At 38.0% G+C, this 17,171-nt stretch overlaps 1 protein-coding gene across 2 annotated transcripts in view; it reads left to right on the top strand.

Moving 5' to 3' along the window:
- The window catches only part of adamts17 (ADAM metallopeptidase with thrombospondin type 1 motif, 17), a 171,993-nt gene that overhangs the window by 136,243 nt on the left and 18,579 nt on the right, over positions 1 to 17,171 (top strand). For both annotated transcript variants that reach the window (XM_040124678.1, XM_040124670.1), the window contains 3 exons: positions 5,380 to 5,460; positions 9,114 to 9,271; positions 16,795 to 16,954. In XM_040124678.1, the coding sequence (XP_039980612.1) occupies positions 5,380 to 5,460; positions 9,114 to 9,271; positions 16,795 to 16,954 (399 nt within the window). The remainder of the gene's footprint in view (positions 1 to 5,379; positions 5,461 to 9,113; positions 9,272 to 16,794; positions 16,955 to 17,171) is intronic.

The raw sequence follows: 17,171 nt of genomic DNA, 5'->3' as shown, positions 1-17,171 counted from the left end.
GCATTCCTAGGCTATCCACTAGCATACTTAGGCTACACATGGCATGTGATGAAGACAGCGTAGTGGCAAGAGCAATTGATATTTTGGATGATATCATGGTGGAGAACCGTAGAATTCACATTCACCCACTACAAGTAATTTGCATTTCATCCTTTGGGTTCATGTTACAAAATTTTTGCTATTGTCTTGTCAGTGTGTCTGTGTTTGATGTCACCCAAAACTGGCTGTCAGTCACTGTCAGAAGCAACTGTATCCTGTATAACTGTATGCTGTGTGTTGTTGGTAAGTATGAGGTCATATTGGTGTCTGAAACTGTGAAGTGCTGTTACTATAAAATAATGTTGGGCATTATTGTGTACCGAAACAAAGCAGCTCATTCAAAACACATTTACCTTGATAAAGCATTTGACTCCAGTTATATTTCTGTATATATTTTCCTGGAGCACAAACCAATATGTGAATTATTTTAGACCAATTCAAATTTAATAATCATACTATAGTGCAACCAATTTGAAACACCTGCTCTGTTCAGACATTATCAATCTTAACCACTTAAGGTAGAAAGGGTTTGTTTTTTTTAAATCTGAATATTTGCAGTTTTGGCCATCATTTCCATTAGGGTACAACAATATTTTAGAAGACTGTCTTTAGCTGATAAAGTCCTCTGAATTCTGACTGTTAATCTTGGTCAATGGATGGGTCAGCTATGACTTTGACACAGGAGACAACTGCTCTCTAAGCCTAACCAAGCCTTAGCCATATCAATGTCAGATCATGAATCTATCATATTAATTTTGTAACACAGATTTGTTACCGCTGTAGAAGGCGTTCTACCTTATATGTTACCAAACTCTGTGTATTAATAAGAATGTTGAAGGTATGAGTTTGTTGTACTGTAACAGGTGCAACAAACTAGCAGCGGAGTGTAGGAGATTCAACAGTCTCTACACACCCATACAGTCCTTAGAAGAGCTTCAACCCTGTAAAAGTGAAGTGTCATACTGTTATCAATATTTTCTCAGTTTATTTAGAAGTGAAGTCAAAGGTGAAAATTTAGTTAATAATCCAGACTGTTTGTTATGCTTCCTGGTTCAGTTTTGTTTTATTTTACTTGTGAAGAGTTGTGGTTTTATGCTCATGTATGAAGATTATAATGGATATTTCAGCTATGTTAAATTTCTGTGTCTCCACCACAATGTTGTGAACTCCTGTTGCCGCAGTTACAGAGCTGTGTCTAACAGAAGCTGTTAGAGTCTCTTCCTAGATCTCAGCCGTAAAAATGCTGAGGAAAATGTTATCATAACCTATGAGAATGATGGCTAAAGTAGTGAAAATAAGACTGAAATTACATAAATTAAAAAAACAAAACAATAAATTAATATTCTCTTGTTTGTGTGCTCTTGTATGACTTTCTGTAACATAATCTAGTTTACAGTATTTATTGGCCTACCCCCAACACATTGTAGACACAGTCATTGGTATAATAATTGGTGGCTGTGAGATTGAGCTGCTTTGTGTTGAAATAATGCCCAATAAATATCAGAAAGGTATGCTGTGTGTGGAGAAGGGCTGGTGGCTGGCTGTGTGACAGAGATGCTACAATTAGAAAGTAAAATATTGTAATCAATAATGAACTGTGCCTAACTTGTTAGTATTTCTCATTAGTTTTGATTTTTTTCTCACAACTTATTTATAAAAACATGATTCTGTGATGCTCCCATTCTAACTTGACCTTGTTTATAGTAAACTACAATAAACAGCATCTTTTGAGGCATTGGGACTTAAAATCCAAGTTAAAATCCTGTTAAACATCCCTGGTGGCTGAGTCTGGTCAGGGACCTTAGTTGCATGTCATCCCCTTTCCCCTAATTTCCTGTCAGCCCCCTAATGCACTCTACCTAATAAAGGCAGAAAAAGTCTCCCAAAAATACTTTGGAGCTTAACAGCAAGAGTCGACATGCTGACATGCTAACAGTGACAACATACTAATGTTTCACAGGTAATATTCACCATTGTCACCATCTTAGTTTGTCATGTTCACATGATAATATTTTGGTAAGTAGCAGTATTGCTAGTATTGGAGAAATTAAAAGTATGAGCTGATGGAGAGGAAAAGTCATGTGATAACCAAAGTCAGATTCATCGCAACTGTACAGAATTTCATGGCAATCCAACCAATTGACCTAATTTACCCGGCTCTTAGGCCATGACAAAGGAAGGGAAATGCACATGGTTGTACTGGGAAATAAATCATATTTATTTACAGAAATTGCAAGTAAATATTTTGACTAAATGTATGAAATAGTCAATCAGTAGATCAGTAGTGTTGTGAGTGGATGTGTGAATGTGTAGTAAGGGGGACAGACAGGTATGGAGTGAGAGAGGGAAGGAATGGGAATGGCTGATCTTACATGTATTCTGGATGGACTGTCCATGTCCAACCAGTTTGCATTAATATAATCTCCACTTACCACCAGGACCTGAGGGGAAACACAAACATAGCAGCTCTAACATAATTCATGTTTTTTAATAAAATAAAAAATGAAACATGAAAACATTCTTTGCAACTTTGTTAATTTTTCTTCATAACCCAAAGGCATTTATTTTATTTGTCTTTTCTTATTTTCCATCAAAAGTAGAGTGGCATGAAAAAGTTTGGGCACCCCTAGTCAAAATCTGGTTACTGTAAATAGTTAAGTGGGTAGAAGTTGACTGATCCCCAAAAAGGCATAAAGTTAAAAATGAAACATTCTTTTCAACATTTAAAGCAAGATTAGTGTTTTATTTTTGTTTTGTACAATTTCTCATTGAAAAATGGCAGTTAACAGGAACGATGGAGGTCAATTTGAGGTCTGGAAGAGCAAGAAAACTTTCTGAGAGAACTGCTTGTAGGATTGCTAGAAAGGCAAATAAAAGCCCCGCTTGACAAAAGACCTTGAGGAAGATATAGCAGACTCTGGAGTGGTGGTGCATAGCTCCAATGTGCAGCAACACTTGCACTTCATGGAAGGGTCATCAGATTAAAACCTTTCCTGAGTCCTCACCACAAATTCAGTATCAGAAGTTTGCAAAGGAACATCTAAACAAGCCTGATGCATTTCGGAAAAAACTACTGTGGACTGATGAAGTTAAAATAAAACTTTTTGGACTCAATGAGTAAAGGTATATTTGGAGAAAAAAGGGGGCAGAATTTCATGAAAAGAACACCTCTCCAGCTGTTAAGCATGGGGGTGGATTGATCATGCTTTGTGTTTGTGCTGCAGCCAGTGGCATGGGGAATATTTCACGGGTAGAAGGAAGAATGGATTCAATTAAATACCATCAAATTCTGGAAGCAAACATCACACCATCTTTCAAAAGCTGAAGATGAAAAGAGATCGGCCTCTACAACAGATTTATGATCCTAAACCACCTTGATATCCAAAATGGACTATCTCAAGTGGCACAAGCTGAAGGTTTTGCCATGGCCCTCACGGTCCCCCGAACTTAAACATCATCTGAAATCTGTGGATAGACCTCAGGAGCAGCTTATGTAAGACGGCCCAAGAATCTCCCAAAACTAGAAGCCTTTTGCAGGAATAATGAGCGAAAATCCCTGAAAACAAATCTGAAAGACACTTGGCTGGCTACAAAAAGTGTTTACAAGCTGTGATACTTGCCAAAGAGGTTTTTACTAAGTACTGACCATGCAAGGTGCCAAAACTTTGGTTTCGGGACCTTTTCCTTTTTTGTTATTTTGAAACTGTAAAAGATGGAAATAAAAAAGTAATCTTGCTTAAAATATTAAAGAAACGTGCTATCTTTATGCCTTTATGAAATCAGTTCATCTTTTACTCACTTAGTTATTCATAGTAACGTTACAATCTATAATGTCCTGATGATGCATTAATCTTAAATCTTATCTTAAATATCATCTGGCAGTCATCAGGTGCCAGGTGTTTTTCTTTTAAACTATTACTGTTACTGAGTTATTTCTACACATATTGACAGGGCTGTCACACAACAGACCGACATTGACTGGAATATCTCAACAACTATTGGTTGGATTGCCATGAAATTTTGTACAGCCATGACATTGATGACTAAAAATTTGTGAAAATTTGAGAACCATAATCCTACATTATGTAATTATAAGCAGCCCTGTTTATGCCCACCATTTTCTAAAACATACCACAGTATTTTAGATTGTTGAACAAGTTTTCCTACTTTCCATGCAGCCATTGGTTTCCTTTCATTTTTGTACAGTATGAAAATCAGCTGATAAATAGTTGAAAATTGATTGAGTTTTTGAATGTATCAAGATAGTGCCTGCTTTTATTTTGTAAAATTTCATATATGTATGAAGTTTCATACATATATGAAATTCGGCTGTTGTTTGATTAATGTGCTCTCTGAAATTCAGTGCCTGTCCTCTGCCAAAAATCATTGGTGAGTTTAGAGAAGTACCACTCTAACACCACTGTACAACTGGTCGGTGTGTGCCATATACTAGGTTTTGACCTAGTCTTGTTGTAGCTAAACGAAGCTGCCAGAGTGGTGAGTCGACCATCTCCATCAAATCTGTGTCAGGAGTTGCAGCCTCCTAGCTAACATCCACTCCCACTTTCATTTATGTTAAATCAATAGTTCAACTGAATCAGTATTTGGTTAATTCATAAATAATGAGTTGTAAAGAATGTAGGCTATTTTTGTATCAATGTGTCAGATACTTATTTAATCTAAATTTGGTGTCTTCTGCTGTTTATCTCATTTTTAGTATGGACAAGTTGTTAACATTATTTAAGATGTCACCAAAACTTGTGTTTTTGCCTTTTCAGTAAACAAAAATAAAGATCTCAGCTCGGTCAGAACTTGAATTTGAGTTTTAGTTATTTTAACTTTTCATACAAATGTTGATTACTGGACTTTTCATTGATTTTGAGTTTTCAGTTTAAAACTAGATTCAGATTGCTAAAACACAATCACGCCCTAAATCTAACATATTGGTCTCTTAATGTTTATTTGCGAAGAGTATTGAAAATGAATGGAACCCAATGGATGGCAATTTTGAAGGAAAAACACATTAAAACACTCTAAGCTACAACTAAAACACTACAAAATGTTTGATAATGGGTCGTGAAGGATTGGTAATCTGTAATAAAAGGGAAAAAAAACTGATATGGTCCTTTAATGACACACTAATAAGGAAAGAAAAATGTGTGATAAAATTGTACAAAAAAAATGAAATACATTCGATACTACGAGGGACTGAATTCAGTGTTGCAGTGGATAGAGCATCTCTGATACAGATACAGAAGTCACCAGCCCGTCCCTGTCTCCCTGTCCACCTGTGTATGCCTCTGAATATGTTTTCACCTGATGTTTCTGTCTTTCTATCAGGCTACATCGAGGCTGTGGTTATCCCTGCAGGAGCCAGGAGAATCAAAGTTGTGGAGGACAAACCTTCACATAGCTTTCTGGGTAATGATGCATGTGTTTCACAGGGTGTACTGGCACCGTGATTGGCCAGCTTTACAGCTGGATTTTCACTACACCTTCCAGTGTGGCCATTCGGAAAAACTATAAATACATTTGTTCTCCAACGTGGTTGGACAGCATGTCTTAAGAATTAGTTCTCCTAATTTCCATACTAAGCATGATACCTGTCCTGTAATCAGATATGGGGTGATGGGAGACACTTGATTAGAGGATCTGAGGAACCTAGCAGGATTAAAATATGTATATAAAAAAATATGACAACAGCCTTTGTAATTGTTTATCATTCAACCCTAATCTTATTCTGCCCTATTCATGTTCTAGCAGGTAAGCTAATCTTTTTTGTTCAGCCACTTAAATTTCTATCGGGCCAGCACTTGGACAGCTGGCTGCAGGTTTAACATGGCTCCCTGGCTGGATTTATCTCATGTTCAGTCTCTGATGAAACAGGAGGACATGGATGTTTTAAAGACAGCCAGTGAGAGAATAGTGATGGTAGCAAATGAATCCCAAAGACCACAAATTCCCACAGACAGAGAAAAAAAACATGAGCACATCAAAGAAATCCTGGAACAACACTTCTTGTCAGTGTCAGACCTTAAGGTAGGATTTATTTATCAGCCCTTTTTCCAGTCGAAAATAGTGTATGCAAGAATACATGAAGCAGCTGAATTTTGCCGTCTGTGTCAATAAGATATTTACATTGACACTACCTAAAATGTAGAATGTTCACCACAAATATTTCTGGAGCCCTCACTGGGGGTTTTTAGACTTGAATGCCTGAATTAACTTAAACCCAAGGTAACAGAAAGCTCATGGGTAGCATACCCTTTTTACACTTATTTATTATTACTTATTTATTAACTTCAGGTTATTTAGGATAATTGGTTTATTATGCTGTCGGTCTTGTTCTGGTGGTTCTGTCCATCATTTTTTGGATCACACACACACAACCTGCCGAGATTTTATTTACTCAACAAATATTCTGTTGTTTTGGATTCAACCCAGATTTTTACCATCTTAAAGTCCACACACTCTGACAGACAAGTTTGCTACTCTGGACATGTGATGAGATAATCAGTTGGCAAGTCTTCAGAACACTTACAATCCACTTCAAGGGTTCTTTTAAAAGACTGGCCAGAACTGCTCTGACCAGTCCAGAATGATCTTTTGCTTTTTTTTTTAACCCTTGAAAAAAAAAACACTTTAGCATTTGGTCAACACATAAAGTATGGCCCGTCCTTCAAAAAACAGTTTATCCATCTGCCCAGCACCTCCTTACAGCATATCTCCCGTTACTGCATAGCACAGGTTGCCAGATATGGTTGGTAAGCACAGGTTTTGCTTCGGTGTCTGTACAAACACAATGATATGAAATCGGGTTACCTCACTGTGACGACAAGACTACGGACATCAGTCACTGCACCTGTCTCAAAATGTTGAACTATTCCTTAAACCTAAACCTTAACCATATACAGTATACAACAAAACTGAGTGTGCAATATCACTAGTATATAAAATGATTCAAAATTGTATGATCTTACAATAATTGCATTATTTTTAATGTGTTTTAAGTGGATTTGACCTTATGTATTACTGGAGTAGCACTCACTAGAGCGCATACCTCCACCAAGGCAAAAAATGCCCTATCACATAATGTTAAGGAAAGTGATCCTGGATCCACCCCTTCAACTAGATCCAGACCAAAATTTAATGGGTTCCTTCCTGGCCCATGCCCCATCCCTCCACCAAGTTTGGTTCAGTACTTTTTGCGTAATCCCGCTGACAAACCAACAAACGATTCAATAAACTGACATTGGTGAAAACATAACCTCCTTGGTTGAGCTAATTAAAAAAGAAAAGATGAAAACTACACTGAAAACACAGGCCCCAAAGTACAACCTCAGTGCAAAAATGGTGAGTCCACATGCAATAACTACAACAAAAGTCAGTTTACTTGTGATCACTGCAATAAAAATTATTACACCTGTGATTTCCACCAAGGGATAATTGCATGCACAAGATTATAAAATAACCCATTTAACACCACAGCTTTCTCAGTTTTGGCCTGGGTTGCATATAATGCAACATGATTCCCCATGGTAAGGAATTGTCTGAACAAGTAGGAAACCAGATTGTGAGACTTCATAAAGATGCAAAAGGATAGAAGAGTATCACCGTTGACTACTAAACATAAGCCTAAACACAGTTGCAGCAGTGATCATGAGGTACAGGAAGAGCCATACTACCAATAACAGAGGGGGCAGTGGCTGTCCTCAAAAAAAAGACACAAGGCACAATTTACTATTTAAACAACCTTGCACTGAAAAACAGATGGTTAACCTCTTCAGACTTGGCACAAGGATTAATTTGTAGAAATTGGTGCTTCCATGACTGATTGGAATGTGTAAGGACAATGCATGAAGTCAAGCACTACGGACAGCATCCAAGAAGAAAACCATTGTTCACAAAACTGTGAGATTGAAGTTTGTCGAAGTACATGAAAAGGAGCCTGATGGATACTGGCCATTTACTCTTTGGTCAGGTGAAACCAAATTGTTTAGTTCAGATGGGGTCTATCATTTTTCTGGCTTGGACCTGGTCAGGACTACCAAGAGTGACTGCATAGTGCCAACTGCGAAATGTGGAGGTGGGAGTTATGGGGCTGAATTAGTGCAAAAGTGTAGGGGAGATGAAATTTATAGATGGCACTATGAGTACCCAAATACTGAATGAAAGGATAACTCCCAGTCTCAAGAAGCTTGGCAGGAGAGGAATTTTCCAACATGACAATGATCCCACACACTGCAAAAATCACACAAGAGTTTGTAAAGAAGAAAAACGTGAAAACTATGACCTGGTTAAGTATTTCCCCTGACTTGAATCCAATTGAACACCTTTGGAGTATTTTAAAACATAAGGTAGAGCAAAAAAAGCCCTCCAGCAAAGAGCTGCTGAAAAGAATCATCTGTGAAGGATGGCAGAACATCTCTCCACAGATTTGTGCAAGACTGGTATCATCCATGCCCAGGGGGATCGAATCTGTCATTAAAAATAAAGGTGGACATACAAATGTTAAAAAAAATAAAAGAATGGAATCTCACTATTGAAGGGTGTACAAACTTTTGTTGCAGTTGGTTCTTTAATATGGACCTTTCATTATAGTTTAATTAACATTAAAAATCTAACATTTCTGTTTTTCAAATAAATTGGCTCGACTCTTCTCAGGCTTTGACGAAAAACAAATAAAACTATTAAATTGACAAGATTTGTAATTACTTAACAGTTTTGTGATATTGTATATGTGTGTGCTTAGTTTTGTTTTATACTGTAGGTTGCTGTATGGGCATTGTGCTATAATTAAAATAGAATTATTAAAAAGATTTATGATTGCTTTAACTGTTCGCCCTATTGACTCTCCAGTGTAAACACTACAACTTTTCAGGAACTGAAAGTCCATAAATACAAAGAAAATGTACTGTGCACACATTAGAACAAGGACAACTAGGAGCTAACCTGTGATATTGGTTTAGTTCTAATGGGTCATAAATAGGCAGAACAGGTGTTCTTAATTCCATGACAAACAAAAGGTTTCTGCGTAAAAGTGTCATTTCTGACCTCCTGTGTCTTCCTAACAGCCTTGAAAGACTCCAGTAAGAGATCCATCAACAGTGACTGGAAGATTGAGCTTCCAGGAGAGTTTGAGTTGGCTGGGACCACAGTGCGATATGTTCGAAGGGGACTGTGGGAGAAGATGTCTGCCAAGGGACCCACTAAGACTCCCTTACATCTGATGGTAAAAACATAATTCATTCGGTTCTTTGTTGTTATATCTCAATATACTCATAATTGCACACTATATCATTTTGATCATATTGACCTTTAACTATTTGCATATGCACCTGCCTACCATATATGTGATTGATATGCTCTATTTCATTTTCCATGTAAAACCAACATGCAGATGAATTAGCATTTATCAGAGCCCAACTTTTATCAGAGTTTTTTTTTTTGCCGAGATTACACCATGGTCTAGCAATCCATCAAACTGCTTGCCATTCAGCCTCACAAAAATCTTTCCTCAGCCTGTCCTCTCCTAACTTACTCTGTTTCCCCTTCAAACAGTGCCCAGCGGAGTGCTGAAGTTTCCCAATTGGCTGTTGCTCTTTCAAAATGACTTGTGTGAACAGTTTCTATTATTTCATCGGGGGGGTGTTTACAGGGATGTTGCCAACTTAGAGCCTTTGTTACTAGATTTATAGACTTTTCACACCCCTTTAGCGACTTTTAAAAAAAAATGCACCTAGCGACAAATCTAGCGAATTTTGGACAAACCTTGGCCACTTTCCAATAGCAGAGAGTCACCAGTATTGACGCGCAAACAGATGGTCGGGCTTTCCCACACACTGCATCTCATTCACGTTGAATGAGTTTCTTCTCTCTCGCCTTGCATCTAATGGCAATGAATATAATTACTGTCGGGTGGTGTAAAGTTCAGATTACCATTATATCATATTCAAGATGAAGGTGTTACTCAAAATAGAGGTACTGGTCTGTATGAGTGGGTACTTCAATTCTGCATCTGCCCTGCACCAGTGAGGGACGCTGTCAGTCTTGACTGTGCTGCTGTCTAATATCAAGAGAGGCATAGTGTAAATTTGGCAGCTTCCACCAGCATACAATCACATCACCTGTTACCTATGAAATAATTTTTTTCCCAAATCTGCACTTTAAGCTGCAGTGTAACAAAACACCATTTTGATAAAAATATTTGCATCAAACAGTGACATTATGTTCACTGTACTGAGTTGTCTGTCTCAGTAAGGTAAGTCTCTGCAAGTAGACTTTCATACTAAACCAAAAATTGCTGTTTGTGTTTAATTGGTAAAAATGCACTGAGCCACTGTTCTGTGATATTTAGCCCTAAAGGATAGGTTCACATTTTTTCTTGTCAGTGTTAAAGCAATACTTACAGGCAAATATTGAAACAGTTTTTGGCTGATGTAATTGTTCCTCCTGTCCATGCTTGTTTGCTTCTTCCTAATGCGATTCAGATGCAAGTTCAGCTGAAGCTGATGTGAAACTTCAACAGTCTGAGTTCAAGTTAAAATCAAGTGGAATCTTACAAAGTAACAGTTGTTTAGAGTAAAATTACCTGTGTTCACGGACACAGTGATTACATGCTGAGCTACAGTGGAAGGATAGTGACAGAAACAGGAAAACACATTTTCAATATTGTTGTAACTAAGCAGTGATTTCAAATATTGGCAGTGAGGAACATGTTCCACATTTAATATCAAATATTGCACACAAAATATATAGGGCTGAAAAAGGCTCCACTAAAGTCTACTATGAGAAAAGGATGTCTTTTAGTGTGCTATGTTTTTAGCATTTCTTACATCTTCATCAGTGTGTCTATGATACATTGGCAGCAAACATAGACATACAGTACATAGGTGGTATTTTTTATTACTAAAATGTTGCTTACTGGTGAGCAAAAGGGTGTGTGCCACACTCAGCCAACGTGTTATTGAATACAAACCAGTAAGCCTTTTACAAATATTCTTATCCATAGATTAAAAAAAAAAAAACATAAAAAATAAATGCATCCAAATGCAAGAAAAAATTGGTCTGACCACACGTCAACAACAAAGTCCCAGAAGAACTGTGTCTTATAGAGGTTCAAGTACATGCAGACATACAGAAAGTTGCTGGGAAACACTGGATTGACTGCTCAATCTCTCTGTTTTATGTAAAATATGAACCTTATCTTTTTTTTTTTTTTAAGATTTTTTTTTTTTTGGCATTTGGCTTTTACTGGACAGTAGACAGTGTGGAGAGACAAGAAACAAGGGCAGAGAGAGGGGTGTGACATGCAACAAAGCCCCCCCGGCAGGGAATCGAAACAGCGGACCTTGCGATTATGTGGTATGTGTCCTAACCATTAGGCCACCAACCACCCCATACCTTCTCTTTTAATTAAAATTTTAAATTATAAATTTTCATCTTCAAGCCCCATCTCTCTACATGTCTCCCTGTCATCATCATTACTTTTATTTATTACAAATGTTATTCCTAATATCATAAACCTGTTCGCTGGTGTCAGATGAATGTCCATACTGTGATTGAATCCTCTGCATCAGTGTGAGATCCATGTTTAGTTAAATATAAATCTGCTCCCTCAGTGATGCTGACAGATACAGTGCCTACAGAAAGTATTCAGACCTCTTCACTTTTCTCACATTTTGTTGTTGTTTCAGCCTAAAATCGTTTAAATTATTTTTTTCGCTCATCAGTCTGCACAGAATAACCCATAATGACAAAGCAAAAACAGAATTTCATAAATTTTTGCAAATTCATTGAAAAGGAAAAACTGAAATATTTGACAGTGACAAAAGTATTCAGACCCTTTTCTATGACACTTGAAATTTAGCTCAGGTGCCTCCCATTTCTCTTGATCATCTTTGAGATGTTTCTACATCTTGATCTGCGTCCAGCTGTGTTACATTCTATTGATTGGACGTGATTTGGAAAGACACACACAGGTTTATGTAAGGTCTCACAGATGACAATGCATATCACAGCAAAAACAACATGACAAAAATTGAAAAAAGTGATGGGGTCTCTTGCTTTCTGAATGCACTGTAAATACTCAGATAAGGAATCTTCACTACATTCATCCACTTCAGGTGATGACTGATCTGTTGAATGTGCTTCTTTAGTGCAAAGGTGAAATCTAAGCAACTTCAATTTGGTTTGTTCATAAAGTCTACCAACTATGTCATCCATACGAATTTGTGTTTCTTTTAAAATCACAGACATCAGGGGTCAGGGTCTTCAGCTCACCCTTTTTTTTATTGTTCATTTTGGGAAAATAGCTCCTTTCCTATTCCCACAAGCTAAGCGGCAGTTCTTGTTTTTTCAACCGTTGCACATCTTCTTCCTCCACCAGTTTTGGTCCTCACATGATGCTATTTGTTACTGCTAAAATGAAGCCATCTAATTTCGATCTTCCTTGAAGTCTTCTCTTCTGCATTGTTTCTCTGTCTTGCTTTCCCTTCACCTTGCTTTTGGAACACATCTGATGTACGACACAGACTGTCGTTTTCTGGAACGAATAGCTATGGGCAAATTTAGAAGTCTACACATATAATAACAGTGTATTAGATACATATAATCAAGATTTATGTAAATTTTATTTAAAGTATCGGATCGGATTCGGTATCAGTAGATATCCAATATAATTTTTTTCTGATCCTAAACCATTTTCCAATATCTTATATCCAGAATGTTTGGATGTTTTAAGACTATCCTCTTTTAGTTTTAGTCTATTAACTGTTCATATTCAGAAATATACTGTGAAAAAAAAAAAGCTCATGAAGAGCAAAGAGGATCGCAAGAGGATACTAGATACTCACTGAATACTTTATTAGGAAAACCTGTACCTCTGCTTTTTCATGTAATTATCTAGTCAGCCAAGCATGTGGCAGCAGTGCGATGCATAAAATTATGCAGATACAGGTCAGGAGCTTCAGTTAATGTTCATTTCAAACATCAGATTAGGGAAAAAATGTGATCTAAGTGACTTTGTCTGTGGCATGATTGTTGGTGCCAGACAGGCTGATTTGAGTATTCCTGAAACTGCTGATCTCCTGGTATTTTCACACACAACGGTCTCTAGAGTTTACTCAGAATGGTTCCAAAAACAGAAAACATCCAGTGAGCAGCAGTTGTTTCCTTGTTGCTCAGAAAGATCAGAGGAGAACGGCCAGACTAGTTGGAGCTGCCAGAAGGGCTACCGTAACTCAGATAACAACTCTTTACATCTGTGGTGAGCAGAAAAACATCTCAGAAAGCACAACAGCAGCAGAAAGACCTTGTCGGGTTCCACTTCTGTCAGCCAAGAATAAAACTCTGCATTGAGGCTCACCTAAACCTGACAATTAAAGACTTAGAAATCCTAGCCTGGTCTGATGACTCTGGATTTCTGCTGAGGCACACAGATGAATTTTACGTCAACATCATGAATCCACAGATCCAACGTTGCCTTGTGTCAACAGTCCCGGCAGGTGGTGGTGGTGTAATGGTGTTGGGAATGTTTTCTTGGCAGACTTTGGGCCTATTAATACCAATTGAACATTGTTTGAATGCCACAGCCTATCTGAGTATTGTTGTTGACCATGTGCATCCCTAAATGGCCACAATTTACCAGAATCTAATGGCTACTTCCAGCAGGATAATGCATGTCACAAAGCCTAAGTCATCTCAGAGTGGTTTTATGAATATGGAAGTTCAGTGTACTTCAGTGACCTCCCCAGTCATCAGATCTGAATCCAGTAGAACACCTTTGGGATATGGTAGAATGGGGGATTGGCAGGGTTATGGTGCAGCTGAAAAATCTGCAGGAATGATGTAATGTCATCTTGTCAACATGGACCTGAATTTCAAAGGAATGTTTCCAACATCTTGTACAGTCCATAACACGAAGAATTGACACCTTACCCAGTATTAGTATGGTTTCCTAATAAAGTGCTTGGTTAGTGTACATCTACACCTGATGCGCTCAAATGAACACACAGTCACCCCGTGCAGAGCTGGAGACATGGATGAACAGCTGATTACACTATTGGGCATAGCTCTAAATCAGTGGTCTGGACTGTAATGGAAGCTAATGAATCTCATATCAGGGATGCTCATTTGTGAATAACAGAGTCATCTTCAATGAACTTTTATATTTGTGGGTGACACTGAACTTTTTACCTGTTCGAAATGTGTGAGAGTGTCATAAAATCCTAAATTTTGTGGATTTTAACACATGGCAAACATCCCCATATTATGAGGCCATTTGAGTCCTTAAAAAAAGTGTTTCCTATTGATATTTGTTTGTTTCAAAAGCCAAGAAGAATCTAGTTTATTCTTCTTGATATTAATGAAGTTATCTGCTTTGTTCTGTCTTATATCAGGATACACTGCCTTCGAGAAAACTCTTAGACAAGCGGCTTTGTTATTAAAAACAGGTTAGAATAGTTTTACTGCACTGGCAGATTTTCTTGGCTGGTAAAGGGTTCTTAATATTCTATTATCAATTGTTTTTGGCTTGTTGCAGCTATTGTTGCACATATTCAGCAGCTGTTTTGCATTTAACAATTTTTCTTTTTATTTTATATTAGTAGAAGCATACTGTAGTGTTTCTCAAGAAGACAAATAAACATTACTTGCCTTCAACAATTTAATTAGCAAACATTACGCAGGATGATGTAGACCGCAGCCAACGACAAAAAATGTAAAAAGAGATTAGACCCATCCAATGTCCAGCCAATTTGAGACAGGGAGTGTTATTTAGTAAAAATTCATTGTTTATATGCCTTTTTATATAACTGCATTCTGGAATAATACAACCAGCACAGAAGGAGGGGTTTTCATTGGCTGCAAGAACAATGATAGATGTTGATGACAACAAGTAATAGGAGAAATAAGATAAAAATTTGAACTATTTACAACATAGATTGTACAAACCTGACAGCATGCGAAAGGACAGTTTTAAATCTTTGCAAATTTATCTCAATACAGTACTCATATTACATTACATAAATGTAGAAAGAGTTATTGATCACTATAATCATTTCTCTGGTCCTTAGCGGCCATGAAGAGATCCTTCTGTGTCACGACTACACTGAAAGAAATGGAGGACAAAATCCACAATACTTGTTCTGTACAAGAATGCATTCCAATGTTCAGCTGAAGTTGGGTTAGCTAAAATAGGGTATGTTCATTGAGTATCTGCATGTACAGGGGCAAGAAAGAGTATGTGACCCTTTGGAATGACCTGTTTTCTGCATTAATTTAGTTAAAAGACAAACTCAAAGTGCATAATATAACTGTTCCGACCTTTTGTGTCTTTATTGAACACAGCCATTAAACATTCCCAGTGTTGGTGGAAAAAGTAAGTGAACCCTTGGATTTAATAACTGGTCGAACCTGCTTTGGCAGCAATATCCTCAAATAAGCGCCTCCTTTAGCTGTGGATCACACCTGCACAATGTTCAAGAGGACTGTTGGACCATTCTTTCAAACAGAGCTGCTTGAGCTCAGCCATATTCTTAGAATGTGTGGTGTGAACAGCTCTCTGAGGTCATTCCACACCATCTCTGTTGGGTTAAAGCCTGGGCTCTAAATGGGCCACTCCAAAAGTTGGATTTTCTTTGTTTGAAGCTATTTTGTAGTACATTTACTTCGATGTTTTAGGATCATTGTCCTGATGCACCCAACTTCTGCTGAGCTTCATTTGGCAGACAGCCCCCCTGACATTATCCTCTAAGACACATTGATAAACTTGGGCATTCATTTTCCCATCAATGATTACATGCTGTCCATCATTGATGGCAAACACAAGGTAACAAAGCCGCCTCAAATCAGGATGCTCCCTCCACAGTACTTCACCACTGGGATGATGTTTTCATGATGGTATACTGTGTCCTTTTTACACCTTCTGGTTGAACCAGAAGTTCAACATTAGTTTAATCGGTCCACAAAACATTTTCCCAGAAGTGTTGTGGGGACTGAGTTGGTTTCACCAAACACAAGTACATGCAAACTGTATGCACAAACACAGGTCCTCACAACACTACCAGTTTTTTCACCTTAGTGGGGCTGGTTCTGTTTGCACATCTCCGCCCTGGTACATTTAAAACAGATCTGTGGACCAAATAGCGCAGAACGTGTCCATATTTGATTGATTAGACCGTGTTTTTATTGAAGAACACCACTAATGAAGCTCAGCTAACTTGGTGGCAAACACATTGCATTTCCTATAACTCCCACTGGTTTGCAAGTGGAAATCTTTTAATGTGAAGCAGCAGCAGCAGGGAAGGTTGGTTTGCATCATTACCAGTGACTGAGCTGAACACAGAGAGACTTTTAAAAACAGAGCTTTCTCTATAGTCTCCATTACAGACACACATGAGTTTAGCTGCCGAAGACACAGCTACCCTGCTGCCAAGCTGGTCCACAAAAGTGTGGCTTAGTACAACTATCCCCTGCTGTGAGACCGCAGTGGAGACACACGTCATTACAGCTAGGCTTGGCATGGCACAGCTAAAGTGGACCGACCAGGCCCTTGGAAAAACCCTCTTAGTTTTGATTTACTGTTGAAATGGAAGCAACCACTGTAACCTTGGCTAGGTTTAATTTCTATTGTCTACTGTTAAACACTGAACATTAGTTTGACAAATAAAAATAAAAGGCAGATAAAATGAGTGAAAGTTTGTAAGCTTTAGGCGCAGCTTCTCTTTTGTTTATACCTCTCCGTCATGTTCCCAGGTGCTGCTCTTTCATGATCAGAGCTATGGGATCCACTATGAGTACACAGTATCTCTGAACACATCTCAGGACAAGAGCAGTGAGGAACAGAGGGAACAGGAGTATCTCTACATCTGGACACACAGCAGCTGGCAGGACTGTACTGTCCAGTGTGGAGGAGGTAACACACTGACACACACACATACTGTACTTACTGATTAACATGCAAACTGTCATTCGTGGTACAATTTCTGTGGGGAAATCAGGATGTCTCAAAAAAATAAAATCATGTTAGGTTACAGCAAAGAAAAATGTTTTTATGAATGTCATCCAGTTTATTTTCCTTGGAATTGCCTTTGCCAAGGTTTCCACCATACGTGTTTAGGTTTTCAAGAAGT

This window comes from Xiphias gladius, chromosome 1 (genome assembly GCF_016859285.1).
Source record: "Xiphias gladius isolate SHS-SW01 ecotype Sanya breed wild chromosome 1, ASM1685928v1, whole genome shotgun sequence".
Taxonomy (NCBI): domain Eukaryota; kingdom Metazoa; phylum Chordata; class Actinopteri; order Istiophoriformes; family Xiphiidae; genus Xiphias; species Xiphias gladius.
Note: the sequence above shows the minus strand (reverse complement) of the source record. Positions and strands in the feature narration are given on the sequence as shown.